Source organism: Globicephala melas, chromosome 16, assembly GCF_963455315.2.
Source record: "Globicephala melas chromosome 16, mGloMel1.2, whole genome shotgun sequence".
Lineage (NCBI taxonomy): Eukaryota > Metazoa > Chordata > Mammalia > Artiodactyla > Delphinidae > Globicephala > Globicephala melas.
The window spans coordinates 77342647-77358628 of NC_083329.1; the positions used below are offsets into that span (position 1 = coordinate 77342647).

At 53.1% G+C, this 15982-nt stretch overlaps 1 protein-coding gene across 2 annotated transcripts in view; it reads right to left on the reverse strand.

Annotated features, from left to right (window-relative positions):
* Positions 1-15739, reverse strand: part of GPR137B (G protein-coupled receptor 137B) — a 53055-nt gene extending 37316 nt beyond the window's left edge. The window contains exon 1 of one of the 2 annotated variants that reach the window (XM_030839604.2): positions 15144-15730. In XM_030839604.2, the coding sequence (XP_030695464.2) occupies positions 15144-15512 (369 nt within the window). In that variant the 5' untranslated portion in view covers positions 15513-15730. Of the gene's footprint in view, positions 1-15143 lie in introns of both variants that reach the window. The other variant, XM_060286424.2, reaches the window with a different exon arrangement.
* Positions 15740-15982: the final 243 nt, after the last annotated feature.

The following is a 15982-nucleotide window of genomic DNA, read 5'->3' on the forward strand; positions in this document are numbered from 1 at the left end:
TGCCCTTAAAGGTGCTAAGCACAGGTAGAATGTTCACTGCAGCCTTAATAACAGCAATAATAATCACAACAACAAACAAGAAAAAATGACAACTTTAAAATCATACTCAGCCTTCACCCCCGTGAACACCAATCAAGGGGTCCCCCAGGTCAAAGCATTCTACCCCAAAAGGAACCCAAAGGCCCATCCTGTAAAAGATGGGGAAACCCCGCAAAACTTAGATCCTCATTAAGTCCACATCGCAGCCTGGAGGAGAAAAGTCATCACCAGGTAAGGGGACAGTCTGACACGAAATAAACCATTGGATCCTCTCTAAGCTGAAAGCCACGGTGACAGATAACGACATCAAAATCAGAGCCTCAGCCATGATTTGTAAACGCTCTGTCCACTCTTTATAATTTGTGGCAATTACGGTTGACCCCTGAACGACGAGAGGGTCAGGGGCTCCCTGACCCTCCATGCAGGTGAAAATCCAAGTAGAATTTATCATGGGCCTACAGCATAAAGGCGGCTTCCTTGTAACCACAGACTCAACCAACCGCAGATCATGTAGTTCTGTAGTATCCACTGTGGAAAAAAAATCCACATCTAGGCGGACCCATGTTGTTCAAGGGTCAACTGTTTATGTCTTGAATTCACCTGGGCCTTTGCAAGTTGTGCTTAGAAACTCTGCCCTGTCCTCAAGTTAATCCTTAAACCTAAGTTGCTCAAAGTTGCATTTAAATTCCTGGCGTTTTAAACTGACACACTATACATTTAATTGCAGCGTCATTTTTGCCCTCATTAAATACAGTACGTAAATGCCTGGACCAAGTTTTCAAAAAAAAAAAATCTAAATCTCTCCTACTCACCCCTCCCCCACTCCTGTCTGTGTTCCAGGGAAATTCACTGAAGATTGATTAGTGCCCAGAAGTGGAGCTAACCCTCCGGGGCTGACTCCTGCTCTCTTATCAGGCTGCCCATCTCCTAAGTTTGCGTTGGTTCCCACTGACCTCAGCAGGAATCCGGCTGGGAGGAGGACAGGGCTCCTGAGGGGGAGGCAGACAAGGACGAATTACTCCTTCACATCTTACAGCCCCTGCTAGGGACAGTGCGGGCTCCGCTGGCTCCCTGCAAAACCAGACCTGCCAGATGGGAGGGCAGGACGACAGGGACCTGTGAGTGGCTGGGGAACAAGTGAGGTCAGACAAAAATTCAAATTCTCCCCACATTCAGACTGGTGGTATTGGTGACAGCTCAGCTGACACAGCGCCAGATCTGGAACCGAGAATTGTGAAAATAAGGAAACGTTGGTCCTGACCTCCAGAAACTACAACCAGATACAGACATGGTGTGAGGGGGGTGTGAGTTGTGAGGAAGTGAGACAGCCTGTGGGGAACCTGGACCCCCTGGGGTGGGCCAGGTGGACAGCAGGCTAGGCTAGGATACAAGTCCAGGCAGCAGCCTTTAGTCAGGTAAGGCACATGCACTTGCCTGTAAGAGAATCAGAAGGCTTTCAGTAGAAGCCACACAATCTGAAATCAGAGCTGTGCTTTTAGAGGGGGGCAGGGGTGGGGGGCCAGAGACAAAGGGCCTGGACTAGGGGTTCAGAGAGAAGGTGAAAACAGAGGTGTATGTTTACAGGGAAAACAAAGACAGAATGTAGCTTAGCGGTTGCCTGGGTCTGGGGGCTGGGGAGAAGTGTGGGTGACTGCTAAGAGCTCCAGGGTTTCTTCTGGGGGTGACAGAAAAATGTTCTGAACTTTTATGAACCAGAAACAGACTCACAGACATAGAGAACAGACCTGTGGTTGCCAAGCGGGGGTGAGGGTGAGGGAGGGACGGATTGGGAGTCTGGGGTTAGCAGATGCAAACTATTATCTGTAGGATGGATAAACAACAGGTCCTACTGTAGAGCCCAGGGAACTATATTCAATATCCTGTGATAAACCATAATGGAAAAGAATATGAAAAAGAATGTGTATATATGCATAACTGAATCACTGTGCTGTACAGCAGAAATGAACACAACCTTGTAAATCAATTATACTTCAATAAAAAAAATGTTCTGAAATTGATGGTGGTGATGGTTGGGCAAGTCTGTGGATGTAGAGCTTTAAATGGAGAACAGTACAGAGTGTGAACTGGTCTCAGTCAACATAAAGGAGCAGAACGGCAGGCAAGGAGCTGGCCCGGGGGTGCCAGTGGCGCGTAGGCGGGCAAAGGGGGAGAGAGAGGCCTGGGTGAGGGACCATCAGGGTGCCAGCGGCTGCTCGGAAGTAGTACTGTATAACCGTGGGGGGCTGGGCAGATGGGGAGGGGCCTGGAGGGGAAGCGGGGGAGGCAGGAGGAAGTGGCAGCGGGGAGGCTATTCTAGAGCATCAGCTACTCTTTAAAAATGTGTTTGTGAAACGCGAGAGAGATTATTCAAGGGCACTAGGACCTGGTTTAAGATCAGGAGCCTGGGCCCCGGGACCCCCGGGATGGCAGAGCAGAGGGAAGGAGAGGCAGGAGGCAGGGTTGCGGCCGGCCGAGAGAGAGGGGCAGAGCAGCAGTTTCCATGGAAACTCCCATCCTGTTGTGGGACTAAAGCATCTTCCCCGCACCCATTCCTGTCGGTCTCAGCATCATTTCCACGGCCTTGCGGAGTCCTACCTAGAACTGACGCCCAGAACGGGAAAGCCAGGTGACTTTCTGAAGGTTTAATTCCAGTTTGGGGAAGCGGGAGGACGTCCCCACCCCCAAGCTGGCCCCAGGGAGGGAGGCTGGGGTGGGGAGAGCCCGCCTCTGTTCCCAGCACCCCTCCCGCCCACCCGTGGGGCTCTGTGCCCTCTGGGCAACCCCAGGCCCTTCCCGCCACCTCCCGGATGACGCAGGAGGGCCCAGAGAGCCGCCTATGACGTACACGGGTGACAGAAGTACAAAGGTTCTAGAAGCAGCTGCTGCCCTCGGCCTCCCTCCCCTCATAAATTACAGCCCCTGAACGGCTCACCCCTTCTGTTCCCACCCTTTGAAGTCCTGCTTGCCTGTGTTTTCCTCCTACCAACCCCAGCTGGCCTTTGCTGCTTTACAATCATTTTTCCTAATGAAGCATGCTGGCTGCTTCTGGCAGAAACGTCCCAGGCTCTTCCTTGTGGGGATGACAGTGACCCGTGTGCATTCAGAGAAACTAAACAAAAGTAACCTCTTCTGTCCCCAGAGGCAGCGTCCGTGACAGCTCAATGAAGCGCTATGCCTCCAGACCTGCACTTTATTCACAATTTCTCTATGTGGCCATTTTGCTTTATAAATTCCACACCCACCCCCACACCCCCAGAGCACGACCCGTGTCACCGAGTCTCCGCTTCAGTGCCACCTCTTCCTGAAGCGCTGCCCCTTTAGAAGAAAACAGGCAGGTGGACACTTCACAACCCTCCCATCCTGAACAGGCTCCAGACCCCAGGCCCAGGCTACACACCTGCTTCTGTGTCTGTGGTCCCGCCCGGGGGCTGAGGCCCCTGGAGACCCTCACAGTTAGACCCAAGAAGGTCTGTAACTCTGTGTGTACCAAGCACAGACGCATGTCTAAACCAATCTCTGCCTCCTCCTCCTCTCTCTCTCACATACTATTTTTAAATGTATGTATGCAAATTCGTTTGAAAATGTTACACATTTATAGTAGGTTTAAACTTTACTATAAACTATGTCACATATACACAAAGAAATAACGTAACCAAAATTCACTACCCACCATGCAGTTCAGTCACCTTTGACACTGCCCTGTTCGCTCCAGTTCATTTTATTTCTAATAAATAAAAAGACACCATTGAAGCCCCCAGCGTCTCTCTCCTTGGTTCTGATCCCTCCCTCCCCTGCAGAGGGAATGGCCACCTGACTTTGGTGTTCTGATAGCCAGCAGGCTTCTGCTTTTACGAGGATAAACAATATATAGTCCCATCGTGCATGGTTTCTCACTTTGTTCGAATCAATGCCTTCCATACGCTTCTGCAACTTGTCTGTTCACCTGTCACAAGGTATTTACAATGTATCGATGCTGAGACACTTGGCTCTCATTCATGCGTTCTCACTAAGGCTGGGTATTCCACCGTCTGCAGGTCACAGCTGTGTGTCCATCTCCAGCAGAGAGACGCCTAAAGATGGTTAAGAGTGTGGACTCTGGGGAATTCCCTGGCGGTCCAGTGGTTAGGACTCAGTTCATGGAGGAGCTGCCATGGCCCTGGCTTGATCCCTGGTCAGGAAACTAAGATCCTGCAACCCATGCTGGGCGGGTTATGCATAAATAAATAAATAAATAAATAAATAAATAAATAAATGTATATGTATATATTACAAAAACTTGGGGAAAAAAAAAAGAGTGTGGACTCCGGAGCTGGCTCCCCTGGGCTTGAATCTTGGCTCCACCAATAATCAGCTGTGTGACTTTAGAAAAGTTACCTAACCTCTCTGTGCTTCAAGTACCTCATCTGTAAAATGAGACTAATAATAGTGCCCATCTCATAGGTTTTTGTGAAGATTGGGTGAATTACCACAGATAAGAGTACTCAGCCAAATGCCTGCCACCTACCAGACACTATCTCAGCATTTATGTGTTTGCTGCCCCTCCTGCTGCTATATTATTACTACCAGTCCCTGCAAACGCTCTCAAACCACGATTCTAAATGCACAGCTGCTAAACTGTGATCATAAATGCTCTCTTGACCATAAAAGGAACTTTCGTACTCAAGAAGTTTAGGAACCACTGACACATTCACGATTTGCGCTTGTGATCCCTCTCTGTTGGCCACTTCCTGATATATTGGGGGAATTATGCAAACCCTGAGGCCCTGGTCGCCCTGGGTGACAGTCATTAGTCTGTGTTTCCACATGCTAAGCATCCTCATTCACCAGAGCAGGGTGACTCAACCTGCAGTTTCTAAATTTTTGGAGCCCGCTGAATTCAAATGCAGGACGTCTCCCTTCGCATAGCAGTCCCCGCAAGGTCAACTCTCTAAGAGCGAGGGCGGCGATGTCTCTACGTCTGCAGACACTGGTCCTGTTTTTAAAGCCACAGAATACGTAAAATAGATAACCAACAAGGACCAACTGTACAGCTCAGGGAACTCTACTCCCCATAAGGGAAAGGAAGCTGAAAAAGAACAGATTTATGTATATGTATAACTGAATCACTTGGCTGGATACCTGACACTAACACAACACCGTGAATCAACTATGCTTGAATGAAAAATAAAATTTCCTCAAAAAAAGCCACGGAACCCCATGATAGAAAAAGGAGTATGCTGTCCATGCCAAGTCATTCTGGGTGCAGCAGCCTGGAGCCAAGACGTGCTCTGTGCCCCCACCTGGGCAGGTGTGACACGCCCCCAGGGAGGTGACTGGCTCCCAAGGTCAGGTCTTCACCCTGTCATCTCCTGTCTTTGAACTTGGCAAGTGCGTGGTTCAGGGAGCCAGTCCTACTCACTGCCTGGCCTCACGCTGACCGTCGGGACAGAGGCCCCCCAGCACTTAGGCGAGCTGCTTTCATTTGTGATCTCGGGACCAACATTGATGCTCCCTCTCCTCTGAACTTCTGTAAAGCCCAGAACTCCCTGGAAGCATCCTCAGCCTTCTCCCGCTCTCCTGAGAGCTCTGCTGCCCTTCCTGTCCAGCTGAGCCAGCACCGGAGAGCCCTCCTCAGGCGTGTGTGTGTGTGTGTGTGTGTGTGTGTGTGTGTGTGTCTGTGTGTGTGTGTCTGTGTGTGTGTGTGTGTGTGTGTGTGTGTGTCTGTGTGTGTGTGTCTGTGTGTGTGTGTCTGTGTCTGTGTCTGGGGAGCCCCACGAAGGCAGGAGCTCAGCCTCACACTTCTCTGCCCTGTAGTCTCAGGACCCCTTTGCAAATGATGAAGGGATGAGGTCTCGCGGGATACAGGCGTCTCCACCTGCCCCCTCCCTTCCGGAAGGCTCCTCTCCTGCTCCAGTTCCCAGGGGTCCAGCCAAGCTCCTCTCTCCTCCACCCGCCCCGGCGGCTCACCAGAGCCTCTCTGTCCCTATCAACTGAACTGCACCTCCATCCAACATCACCAGCACCCGCCAGGCCACCCCGCAGACTCTGGGCTCCACACTGGTCAAGTCAGGCCCACAGGTACCACCCACGACGGGCAGCAGCACCCTGGAGGGCACGCCTGTCCAAAGGCCCTCAAGGCCACCTGACGACACACTGAACGCTGGCCTTCAGGCGCCCTGATTTTTCCTGTGTCATCTCTTGCTACCCGAGCGTCTGGGTTCAGGGGTGCGCAGCTGGCCAGACTGCCATGAACCTGCCTTTTTTTTTTGGCCGCGCTCGGCTGGTGGGATCTTAGTTCCCGGACCAGGGATTGAATCCAGGCCCACGGCAGTGAAAGCACCAAGCCCTGACCACTGGACCACCAGGGAATTCCCTGAACCTGCTTCTTTGCTCACCCCTGATAAACTCTCTTTTACGCTCCTGGGCCTCAGGGTCCCCCTGTAAGATAAGAGGGTCAGTACGAATGTTCATCACGGTAACTTCTCCTTTCAAAACGATGACACGAAGTTCCCAGAGGGATCCCAGCCCCACAGGGATCGCTGCAGCCTTGCTTCTAAGTGGGGGTGGGCCTGACTTGTAGGGGAGGGACGCGGGCCCAGCCGCCCCCAGGGCAGCCCGGGTCACCTCACTGGCGCAGGTGGAGGTGAACAACGCCCATCAGCCTCCCTGGCAGGCGTCTCCCTCTGCGGGAGGGAGGGCTGTGGCCACACAAGGTACCATGTTCGGTACGATGTTTCTGAACTGCTCCTGCCACGATGGCAGTTCACAGTTTACCTGCCAGGGCCCTGCCCATAATTGTTCTAAACGCTTAAATAAGGTAAAGGCTTAAATAAGGTTAACACACCATAGCACGGAAGATACATTTCTCCACCTAGGAAGCTTAGCTGGGTTACTAGCCAGCCGGGCCCCAAGGCTTCAGGCTTTCGTGTGGCTGCAGCAGCATCGGGCCACGGCTCGCCACTGGACCCCAATCCTCTCGGCAAATGATGTACGAACTACAGAATAGGTAGTGAAGAGGTCTCAGGGGTTTTTTTCCCTCCAGAAAATAACTTTCTGCCTCGGAAGGAAGGACAATTCTGAGGTTTCCTGGAACTCCTGCCCTTGCTGGGAGCAGTGTGGTATTTTTTATGAACTGCATGTTTGTGTCCGCCCCAAATTCACAGGTTGAAATCCTAACCCCCACTGTGATGGTATTAGGAGGGGAGGCCTCTGAACACTCAGGTCAAGAGGGTGGAGTCCTCGTGGGTGGGATTGGTGCTCTTATCAAAGGGACCCCAAGGAGCCTCCCTCTGTTCCCTACCACGTGAGGACGCGACGGGAAGCCGGCTGTCTGCAAGCAGGAAGAGGCCCTTGCCAGAGCCCGACCCTACCGACACCCTGCCCTCAGGCGACCAGCCTCCTGAGAGAGCGAAGTGTCTAGTGTTAGTCAGAACAGCCCTCATCAAAAAGTCTACAAACAATAAATGCTGGAGAGGGTGTGGAGAAAAGGGAACCCTCCTACACTGTTGGTGGGAATGTAAACTGGTGCAGCCACTATGGAGAACAGTATGGAGGTTCCTTAAAAAACTACAAATAGAGCTACCACACAATCCAGCAATCCCACTCCTGGGCATATATCCAGAGAAAACTATAATTCGAAAAGGTACACGCACCCCAATGTTCATAGCAGCACTATTTACAATAGCCAAGACATAGAAGTAACCTAAATGTCCATCAACAGAGGAATGGATAAAGAAGATGTAGTACATATATACAATGGAATAGTACTCAGCCATAAAAAAGAATGAAATAATGCCATTTGCAGCAACATGGATGGACCCAGAGATTATCATACTAAGGAAAGTAAGTCAGACAGAGAAAGACAAATATATCGCTCATATGTGAAATCTAAAAAAAATGATACAGAAGAACTTATTTACAAAAGAGAAACAGACTCACAGGCATAGAAAACAAACTTATGGTTACCAAAGGGGAGAGGTGGAGCGGGGGGGATAAATTAGGAGTTTGGGACTGACAAATACATACCACTATAGATAAAACAGACAACCAACAAGGACCTACTGTATAGCACAGGGGACTCAATATCTTGTAATAATCCTAAATGTGAAAAGAATTTGAAAAAGAACAGATATATGCATATGTATAACTGAATCACTCTGCTGCACACCTGAAACTAACAACACTGTAAATCAACTATACTCCAATATAAAATAAAAAATTTTTAAAGAAAGAAAAGAAAGCAATGGATTGTTAAAAAAAAAAAAGAAAGAAAGAAGAGGAAAAAGAAATTCCTGGTGTTGAAGCGGCCCAGTCTGTCGTGTTTCATTGTAGCAGCCAAACAGACTCAGACGAGGTCAGAGGATGCTCCTGTATCCTGCCCAAGAGGACGGCCGGCGGTACCTCCTCCAGGGGAAGGAACGTGGTGACAGAAACTGCTCTCGGGGAGCGAGACGTGGGTCTGCTGCTGCGCTGCCCCCAACTCACTGAAGGACACTGGATGGAGACACCTGGGATAATGACCAGGATGGTGAGGGACAAACCCACATCCCATCAGAAGCAATGAAGGGAACTGAGAATGTCCCACCCCGAGCAGGGAGAACCCAAGAGGAAGCAACACATGCCACCAAGTCTGTCGTGGGAGGGGTGACACAGCTCCGCATGGCCCCAAGGGTCGGGGCCAGCCCTCCCCCAGCTTCACTCTTCCATCCTGGTGGTGGCCTGGACCCCAAGAGGCTGCCGTGAACAAAGCAGGGCGAAAGGATTTGACTTACACTTAAATAGTAGCAAAGCCATTGGTTCTGTTTAAAGCGTGTGTCCTAGAGGGAGAATTACAGAGATGACGGAGTGAATTAAGCCCCCAATCTTCTATCAGAAACATCTCGCACCTGGTGTCACCACTGTAAGGACTGTCACTAAGTCACATGGGCCACTGGCACCATGGAGACAGAATTTACGTGGTCTCTTCTTCTCCCTGTTCAACGCCAAGTTCCCTGAAAGCAGGAACTACGTGTGACCTTCACCCAATCTGCACAGCCTCCAGGGAATAACAGACACTCAGAAACACGTGCTGAAGCAACCTTAGTGTCCTCTGCAGATGAGTGGGTAAGCGAACTGTGGAACACACTTGTGATGGAACGTCAGCCAGCCTTAAAAAGGAATGGGCTAGTGACACACCCTACGACACGGATGAACCTCGAAAACGTCGTGCTGAGTGAAAGAAGCCAGACATGAAAGGCCACTTAGTGTATGACTCTTTTGATGTGAAGTATCCAGGACAGGCCAGTCCACAGAAAGTAGATCGGTGTCCGCCAGGGACTGGGGTGAGCGGGGGAAAGGGAGTGACTGCTCAATGGGCGTGGAGGGTCTTTTTGGAGGGATGAAAATGTTCTGGAACTGAACAGAGGTGATCGTTGCATAATAATGTGAATGTACTAAATGCCACTAAGTCATACATATTAAAATGGTTAATTTTACGGGACATGAATTTCACCCCAATTTTAAGAACACACTTGTCGAGTGAGTGAACTGTGTCTCCAAGGTCATGTCAGTAGACTGTGCGACTGAAAGCTGGGAGGACCAGGGCCTCTGTGCGGACAGTGATGCAGTCTCATCAGGACAGGGCTGTGGTCCTGCCGGGGCTGGGCCCACAGGAGCCAGCCGGGCTCACATTCGGCCCACGTCCCTCCCTGTCTGTCCCCGGTCACACACAACCAACAGACCGTCACATGGCCTGATGGGCAACGTGACCTCTGACGGCTCTTAGGTCTGGGGAGCGAGGAGAGCAGTGTGTGCAGACGTTTACCCTGTGCTTTACACACTATGTAGCCTGACCGGTGTGTCTGTCATTAAAGGTGACATCACAAGATGTCCAGCCCAAGGCCCCTCGTCTGTGTCTCCCCAGCTCCCCCACGCCTCGCAGGCCGGGACAGGTGCCCCCTCCCCCGGGTGCTGTGGGTGGCATGTGGCTCCCGGCACTGCCGCCTCAGTTTGTCTGTCTTTCCCTATAGTCTGTGGCCCCTCAGGGCACAAATTCCAGCTTACTGTCTCTGAGCCCAGATACCCGTGTGCAGGTGACTGATGAGATCTGTTCGCTGAGTGAACGACACTCTAACCACAAGCTGAGAAGCCACGGCCTGTTTCCAACGTGCCCGAGGACCTGTCACAGTAAAAATAACAGCAAGGTGGGATGGAAGCTTGGTGACACACGCCAGCTTTGTCCTAACCTTGTGCCGAGGACCAAGTTCAGCCTGCAGCCTGTTACCGTATGGCCTGTGAGCTAAGAATCGTTTTTATGTTTTTAAAGAGATGTCTAAAAAAGAAAGAACAACATGCAACAGAGACCATATGTGACACACAAGGTTTAAAATACTGACTCGGGCACTGTCTGGACTTCCTTTCCTGTGTCCTCCACGCCCAAGTTTGAGGAAATAACCCACTCAAGAGTAAAACCACTCGGACCTCCTCTGTCCTCAGAGGTTAACAGGCTCTAAACTTTAGCCACAGGATGAATCAAAAGTAAAATATTTACAAGCTCTGCGGACCTCTGGGGGTGCCTACGTGCCAGGTATGGTCACCTGTGTGCTGAGGCCATTTCCGTCCTGAGATAACAGACGTGCCAGACCTAGAACAGGGAAGAGGCTTCTCTCCTCTCCCTGGAACTGCAAGGCGATCAGGAATCAGTGGATGAAAACAGATCCTGGGATCACACACTATGATGCTTCCAAAAACCTGACACTCTTAGGAATGTCATTCGGATGAGTGGCATCAATTTCATCAATGCTCTTATCCAATCAGACCAGTCCTCACTGCTCCACCCGGAACCTCCGAGCTGACGTCTCTGGGGGCTGGAAGATGGGGGCGCATCACAGCCCTCTGGCGGGAAGGGCACTGCCGCACACCACCCACCTGAGCAATGAAAAGGGCCTTACGATGATGCTCTCTTTCTGCCTCCCTGCTAGTCCCTGCTCGTCTGACCCAGGGAAAGGCAGGGGAGCAAAAGGATGCAGCAAAAACCTACAGGCGTGAGGCTGTGTGGGACCAGACCCAGGCTCCAATGGGAATGGGAGCCACAGGTCTGGGCTCACAGCACAGGAACAACACTGACCATTCTCAGCTCAGCCTCTGCTGTTGAGAATTCACGGCTTCCTGGTCAATGGGCTGGAGCTCAGATACGCTGAGAAGAGGCTAACTGTTCCCACGAGTGCGGAGGCCGTGAAGGAAATTTGGTTCCCCTGACGTTGGCAGGCGAGCCCTTCGGCATTGAAGCCACAAGAGTGGGGGACAGAGAGAACAAAGAGCTAGTGCTTGGAGGACAGATCTTGCGAAATCGGGCTGTTAAAATTGGAAAGCTTCTTCTTGGGGGGCAGTTTTTAGAAGTAAAATCAGGAAGTGACTTCCTGGGGAGTGCTGGTGGTAGATGGTAGACTGAACGTTAATAAAGAAACTTCTCCTGGTCCTGCATGTGTGTGTGTGTGTACAGACACACACACACACACACACACACACAGCTCTGGCAGCTGTGAGTCCACTGAGTGACCACGAGGAGCCGCTGCCAGGGGCCGGGCAGCCACGGTTGGTGCAGAGGTGAGGATTCCCGGCCCCTGTGCAACTGTGTGCTCCTAGCTTTGAAATAAGGTACTTGGGGACCAGCAAAGGCTTCCTAAGTGTGTATTCCTAAGCTTCTTACTTCTTCATAATCATCAAGAGGCCTAGAAGCTTCCCTCTTCACAACTCCTAGATTAGGGCCTGGCACACAACAGATTCGGTAAACATTTCTTGATTAAATTGACTGCCAAGAGCCCTAGCGAGATCCACTTATGCCTGAGGTCACCACCTCCCTTTTCCCGGTGGGGTGGAGAAGACAGGGTCCCTGGATTAGCCTTCCAGCTGCCTCCTCGTTCCCGGACCAGGATGCATTGAGTTGCAGGGTGTTGTGTGCAGCAAGCACTCTTCCTGGCTCTGTGTGCCTGGCTGGGGGACCCAGCACAAGTCACCAGAATCCCCGAGGCCTCGGCTGCCTCATCTGCAGAATGAAGGGCTGGACCCCCCAGTCCCTTTGACTCTCAGCGTTGCGAGCTACAGCTGTGAGGAACTGGTGACTTCCATCCTCCCCGCAATGGGAGGCCCAGGGCCACTGCCGTTTGACAAACATAAAAGCTGCAGGTTGGTGGGAAAAATTATTTCAATGACACAGTGGGCTGATAAAGGGCCGAGCCAGTGCTGGGGCCTGACGTTCAGGACTGTGGTTTGGCCAGAGTCTGGGCTCCGGCTATTAGGAGATGCAGAAAGAGCACCTTAACTGAGGGAGAGGAGGGGCGGAAGGATGCAGCACAGAGGGCACCTCCTTTAACCCGCTCCAACCCTGGGGAGAGCGCTAGGGCTGCCCTTGTCCTGCAGCAGGTCGGTAACTGGCCCTGGGAGACACGCCAGGTGCTGCCCGGATTCACAGGCCTTTGCTGGCCCACCCTGAGCCCCAGGCGCCCACAGTAACCCCCCTGCAGCTTCCCCACCGCACTCTAAGGCGCAGTAGGTGCTGGCTCCTGCCTCAGTGTCCAGTAATCACACCACCTCTTCCCCACCGAGAGGCCTCACTTCTCCTTTTCCTTCCTCAAACCAGCCTGTAATGGCAGGAATCTGCCCCAGGGCTCAAGACAAGGCTGAACCAGGGGGCAGCTGAGCCCGCCGCATTCAGTCACACCCAGGAACCCCAGGAGTCTGAGGGCCAGACCCCAAACTAGGAGAGAGAACAGCTGGGGGAGACGGCTGCCCAGACGCTGCTGAACTCACCCCCCAACCCGGCCCTTCCCGGCCGCCCCCCCCCCCCCGCCAGACCCTCCACCCCAGCTCTGCAGACAGACCTGCCTCGTGCAGGGCTGCCCTGGCCCAGAAGCTGGCAGCCTTGGCCTCGGAGCCTCTGCTGTACAGCCTGGTCTGGTGGCGGGGTGAGGAGGTGGGGGAGGAGGGACGACTCCTGGCTCCAGGGCTCACTGGTCGTGTGACCTTGAGTGAGTCATACAACCTCCCTGACCCACCTCTGAAAAATGGGGACACCATCCGTACTTCCCTCAGAGGGTTGTTGGGAAGAATAAATAAGACAAACCGCTTAGAACCAAGCCTAGCACACAGCACAGGCTTCTTCATTGTTAGCCACTACCCGCCACCCTCCGAAATCGGATTTATGTGCTCTAAGAAGGGCCCCAGGCCGCAGTAATCCTTAAAGGTCCCCCAGCCATTCCAGTGGTTGAGAACCCTGCCTAAGAGAAGGCATGTGGGAGGGGAGGGGGGAGAGGGGCATCTGAGCAGGGAGTCAAAGGGCGACCCCTTTATAACACCCCAGAAGTATCAGAGTATCTGCCAGGAAGCCAGAGAATGGCTTCTCTGCCAGGGTCTGAGATGCCACCAGTTAGTACCACTTGCCCCTGCCAGCCACCCTGGAGATATAAAGAAAACAAGTCCTGACAGTTACAAAGAAGCTAGAGTGGTGGCTTGCAGCCTCTTGGCTTGCAAGGCTGTGGGCCTGGTCACTCTTTCCCTCGCTCAGCATTTACTCACCAGCCAGCAGATGGTGCAGAAAATGTGAAGCCCTGCCCCTAATCCAGCTCTGAGTGCAGAATTTGCATGTGAGTGCCAGAGAGCCATGGCAGTGCTTTACGCTGCCCTTTTTTTCTCAGAAAGGGACCAGAATAAAGATCTCAATATGCAATCAGATCATCGTCACAGTTCTTGAAGGAACATCAACCTACCTGACTTACGTATCTTGCTGGAATCAGCCCTTTCCATCCAATGAACAAGCCAGAGTGTCTGCAACGTAGCTGACTGCCTGAACTGGTTTTCGGGTTTAAAAGTTGTATTTGGACAGATGATACACATTACTTGTGGACTGGAAAATATGCTGATACACTGGACCGAGGAGAAGGCTTTGAGTATAGATCCCTTTTGATAAGATTATAATAGCTACTAAAGGGTACATATGTTAGTTTTTAGCCAAAAGTATTTCCTCCAAATTTTCAGTCAGGGGCTCCCACTACACCAGGGCAATCCGTTTTCTAACTTTTCTTTTTTTCCTTTTTTTTTTTTTTAAAGCAACAGCATTTTCTTTTAATAAATAAGGACACTATTAAAAGGAATGGAATGCTTGCTGGTACAAATTCCCCTTACCAGGTGATGTGGTTGGTGCCTCACCCCTGGGCAGGGTCCTAGTGAAAATGGACATTTTAGTGCTTGGAAAGCTAATGAGAAGCAGAGATGACAATGATGATGACGACGGTATTGTGCTATTACACCTTTATGCAATGCTTTTACACAGTATTTGCAAAGTACTTTCCAATTACTGTACTTCATTAAGTCAACCGTCACAGCAGCCAAGTCAATTCGCACGTTCTCCCGTTAGCTTATTAACAATCTGCCTCCTAAAACGACTCCCGTGTGCCTGTAAAAGGGCCCCAGCAAACTTTTACGGCTTTTTCTCGGGGCCTCTCAGATGAGCTCAGACAGCAACCCTGACTTCCCGCCGCATCAGCTCAGGAGCTGGGTGTTGCCCCGACTGCTGTTTAGCAATCCTGTGGAATGAGTTAGCAAGCTGCACTTCAGCAGGGCTCCCACTCTGGAGGCTCAAAACATCCCATCCAAAACAGGGCAGTCCCACCCTGCCTCACAAAGCCAGTGTCTGGCCCCAACCTGGAGGCCAACGTGCAGGTGATCTTTCCGGGCTGGGGGGTTAGATCCTTTGGGATGAGGGGATAGAGGGAAAACTCTAGGGTTCGAGTGTCCCTGGGGGGCACACCTCCCATCAATACCGATTCTCCTGTGTGCACGGAGATGCTGCTCCCCGCGCACGGAGGACCATACCCACTGGGTGATGCTGAGCTGAGGGCAGAGGCTGCGGTGGCCTCCAGCCTTCACTTTCCTGTCCCTTCTCCCTCGCCTCCCTTGGGAATGGGAGGGCGTTACCTGGGACAACGGCCTGCAGGTAGGACAGGGCTCGGACCACCCCAGAACCAATGCTTCTTCCCCGGACCCTCGCAGGCCGGTGGCTCTGTGACCCGCCCCGGCGGCTGCCATCGCCCCCTCCAGGTGAGCGCCCTCCAGGTGCCTCCCGCCCGCGGGGGCGGCCTCCCGAGACTCACCTGCGTGAAATACAAGTTCATCAGCGTGAGGGTGAAGAACTGGAGGCACACGGGGAAGCAGTAGAGCAGCCAGAAGACGAAGGGGCTGAGCGCATTGGCCGCCACGAAGTCTTTGAAGTAGAAGGAGAAGAGAACCGTCCGCAGGGAGGCCCAGAAGAGGCAGAGGAAGAGGAAGACGCTCTGGTAGCTGAGCCGCTTGTGGCGGTAGCGCAGCACCAGCCAGAGCTGCACGTAGATGAACAAGAAGAGCAGCGAATAGAACACGGTGTAGACGATAGTGAGGCCGAGCTTCACGTAGGGGGGTACGGCCGGGGTCAGCGTAGGCGGCAGCGAGTCGTTGCGTAGGGGGTCCCACGGCTGGGCCTCCATCGGGCCGGGGGCGCTACGGCACGGCCGGGGCGCTCGGGCTTCATCTGGGCTCGCGGCCGCCGCCGCCCCCGCGGGGGTCTCCGAGCATCGCGCTCAACCCAGAGCCCGGCGACTGGAGGAAAGAAAATAAGCCGCACTTCCTCCCCCGGCACCACATGATTCACTGGGGCGGCCTTTGTCTGCGATTGGCAGCGCCGCGCCCGCCAGCCCCGCGCGCCCGGGCTGTGCACCGCGCGCCCCTAGGAGTCCCGCCCCCCGCGCCGCGCCGCGCGCCCCCACGTCGCCCGCTGCCCCGCGCCGCGCGCCCCCGGAGCCCCGCCCCCTGCCGCGCGCCCCCGCCCACCCCGCCCGCCCCGCCCCCTGCACTGCGCGGTCTCCGCGCCGCAAGCCCCCACCCCGACCCCTGCCCCGCGCCGCAAGCCCCCCAGAGCCCCGCCCCGTGCCGCGCGCCTCCGCCCCGCCCCCTGCAC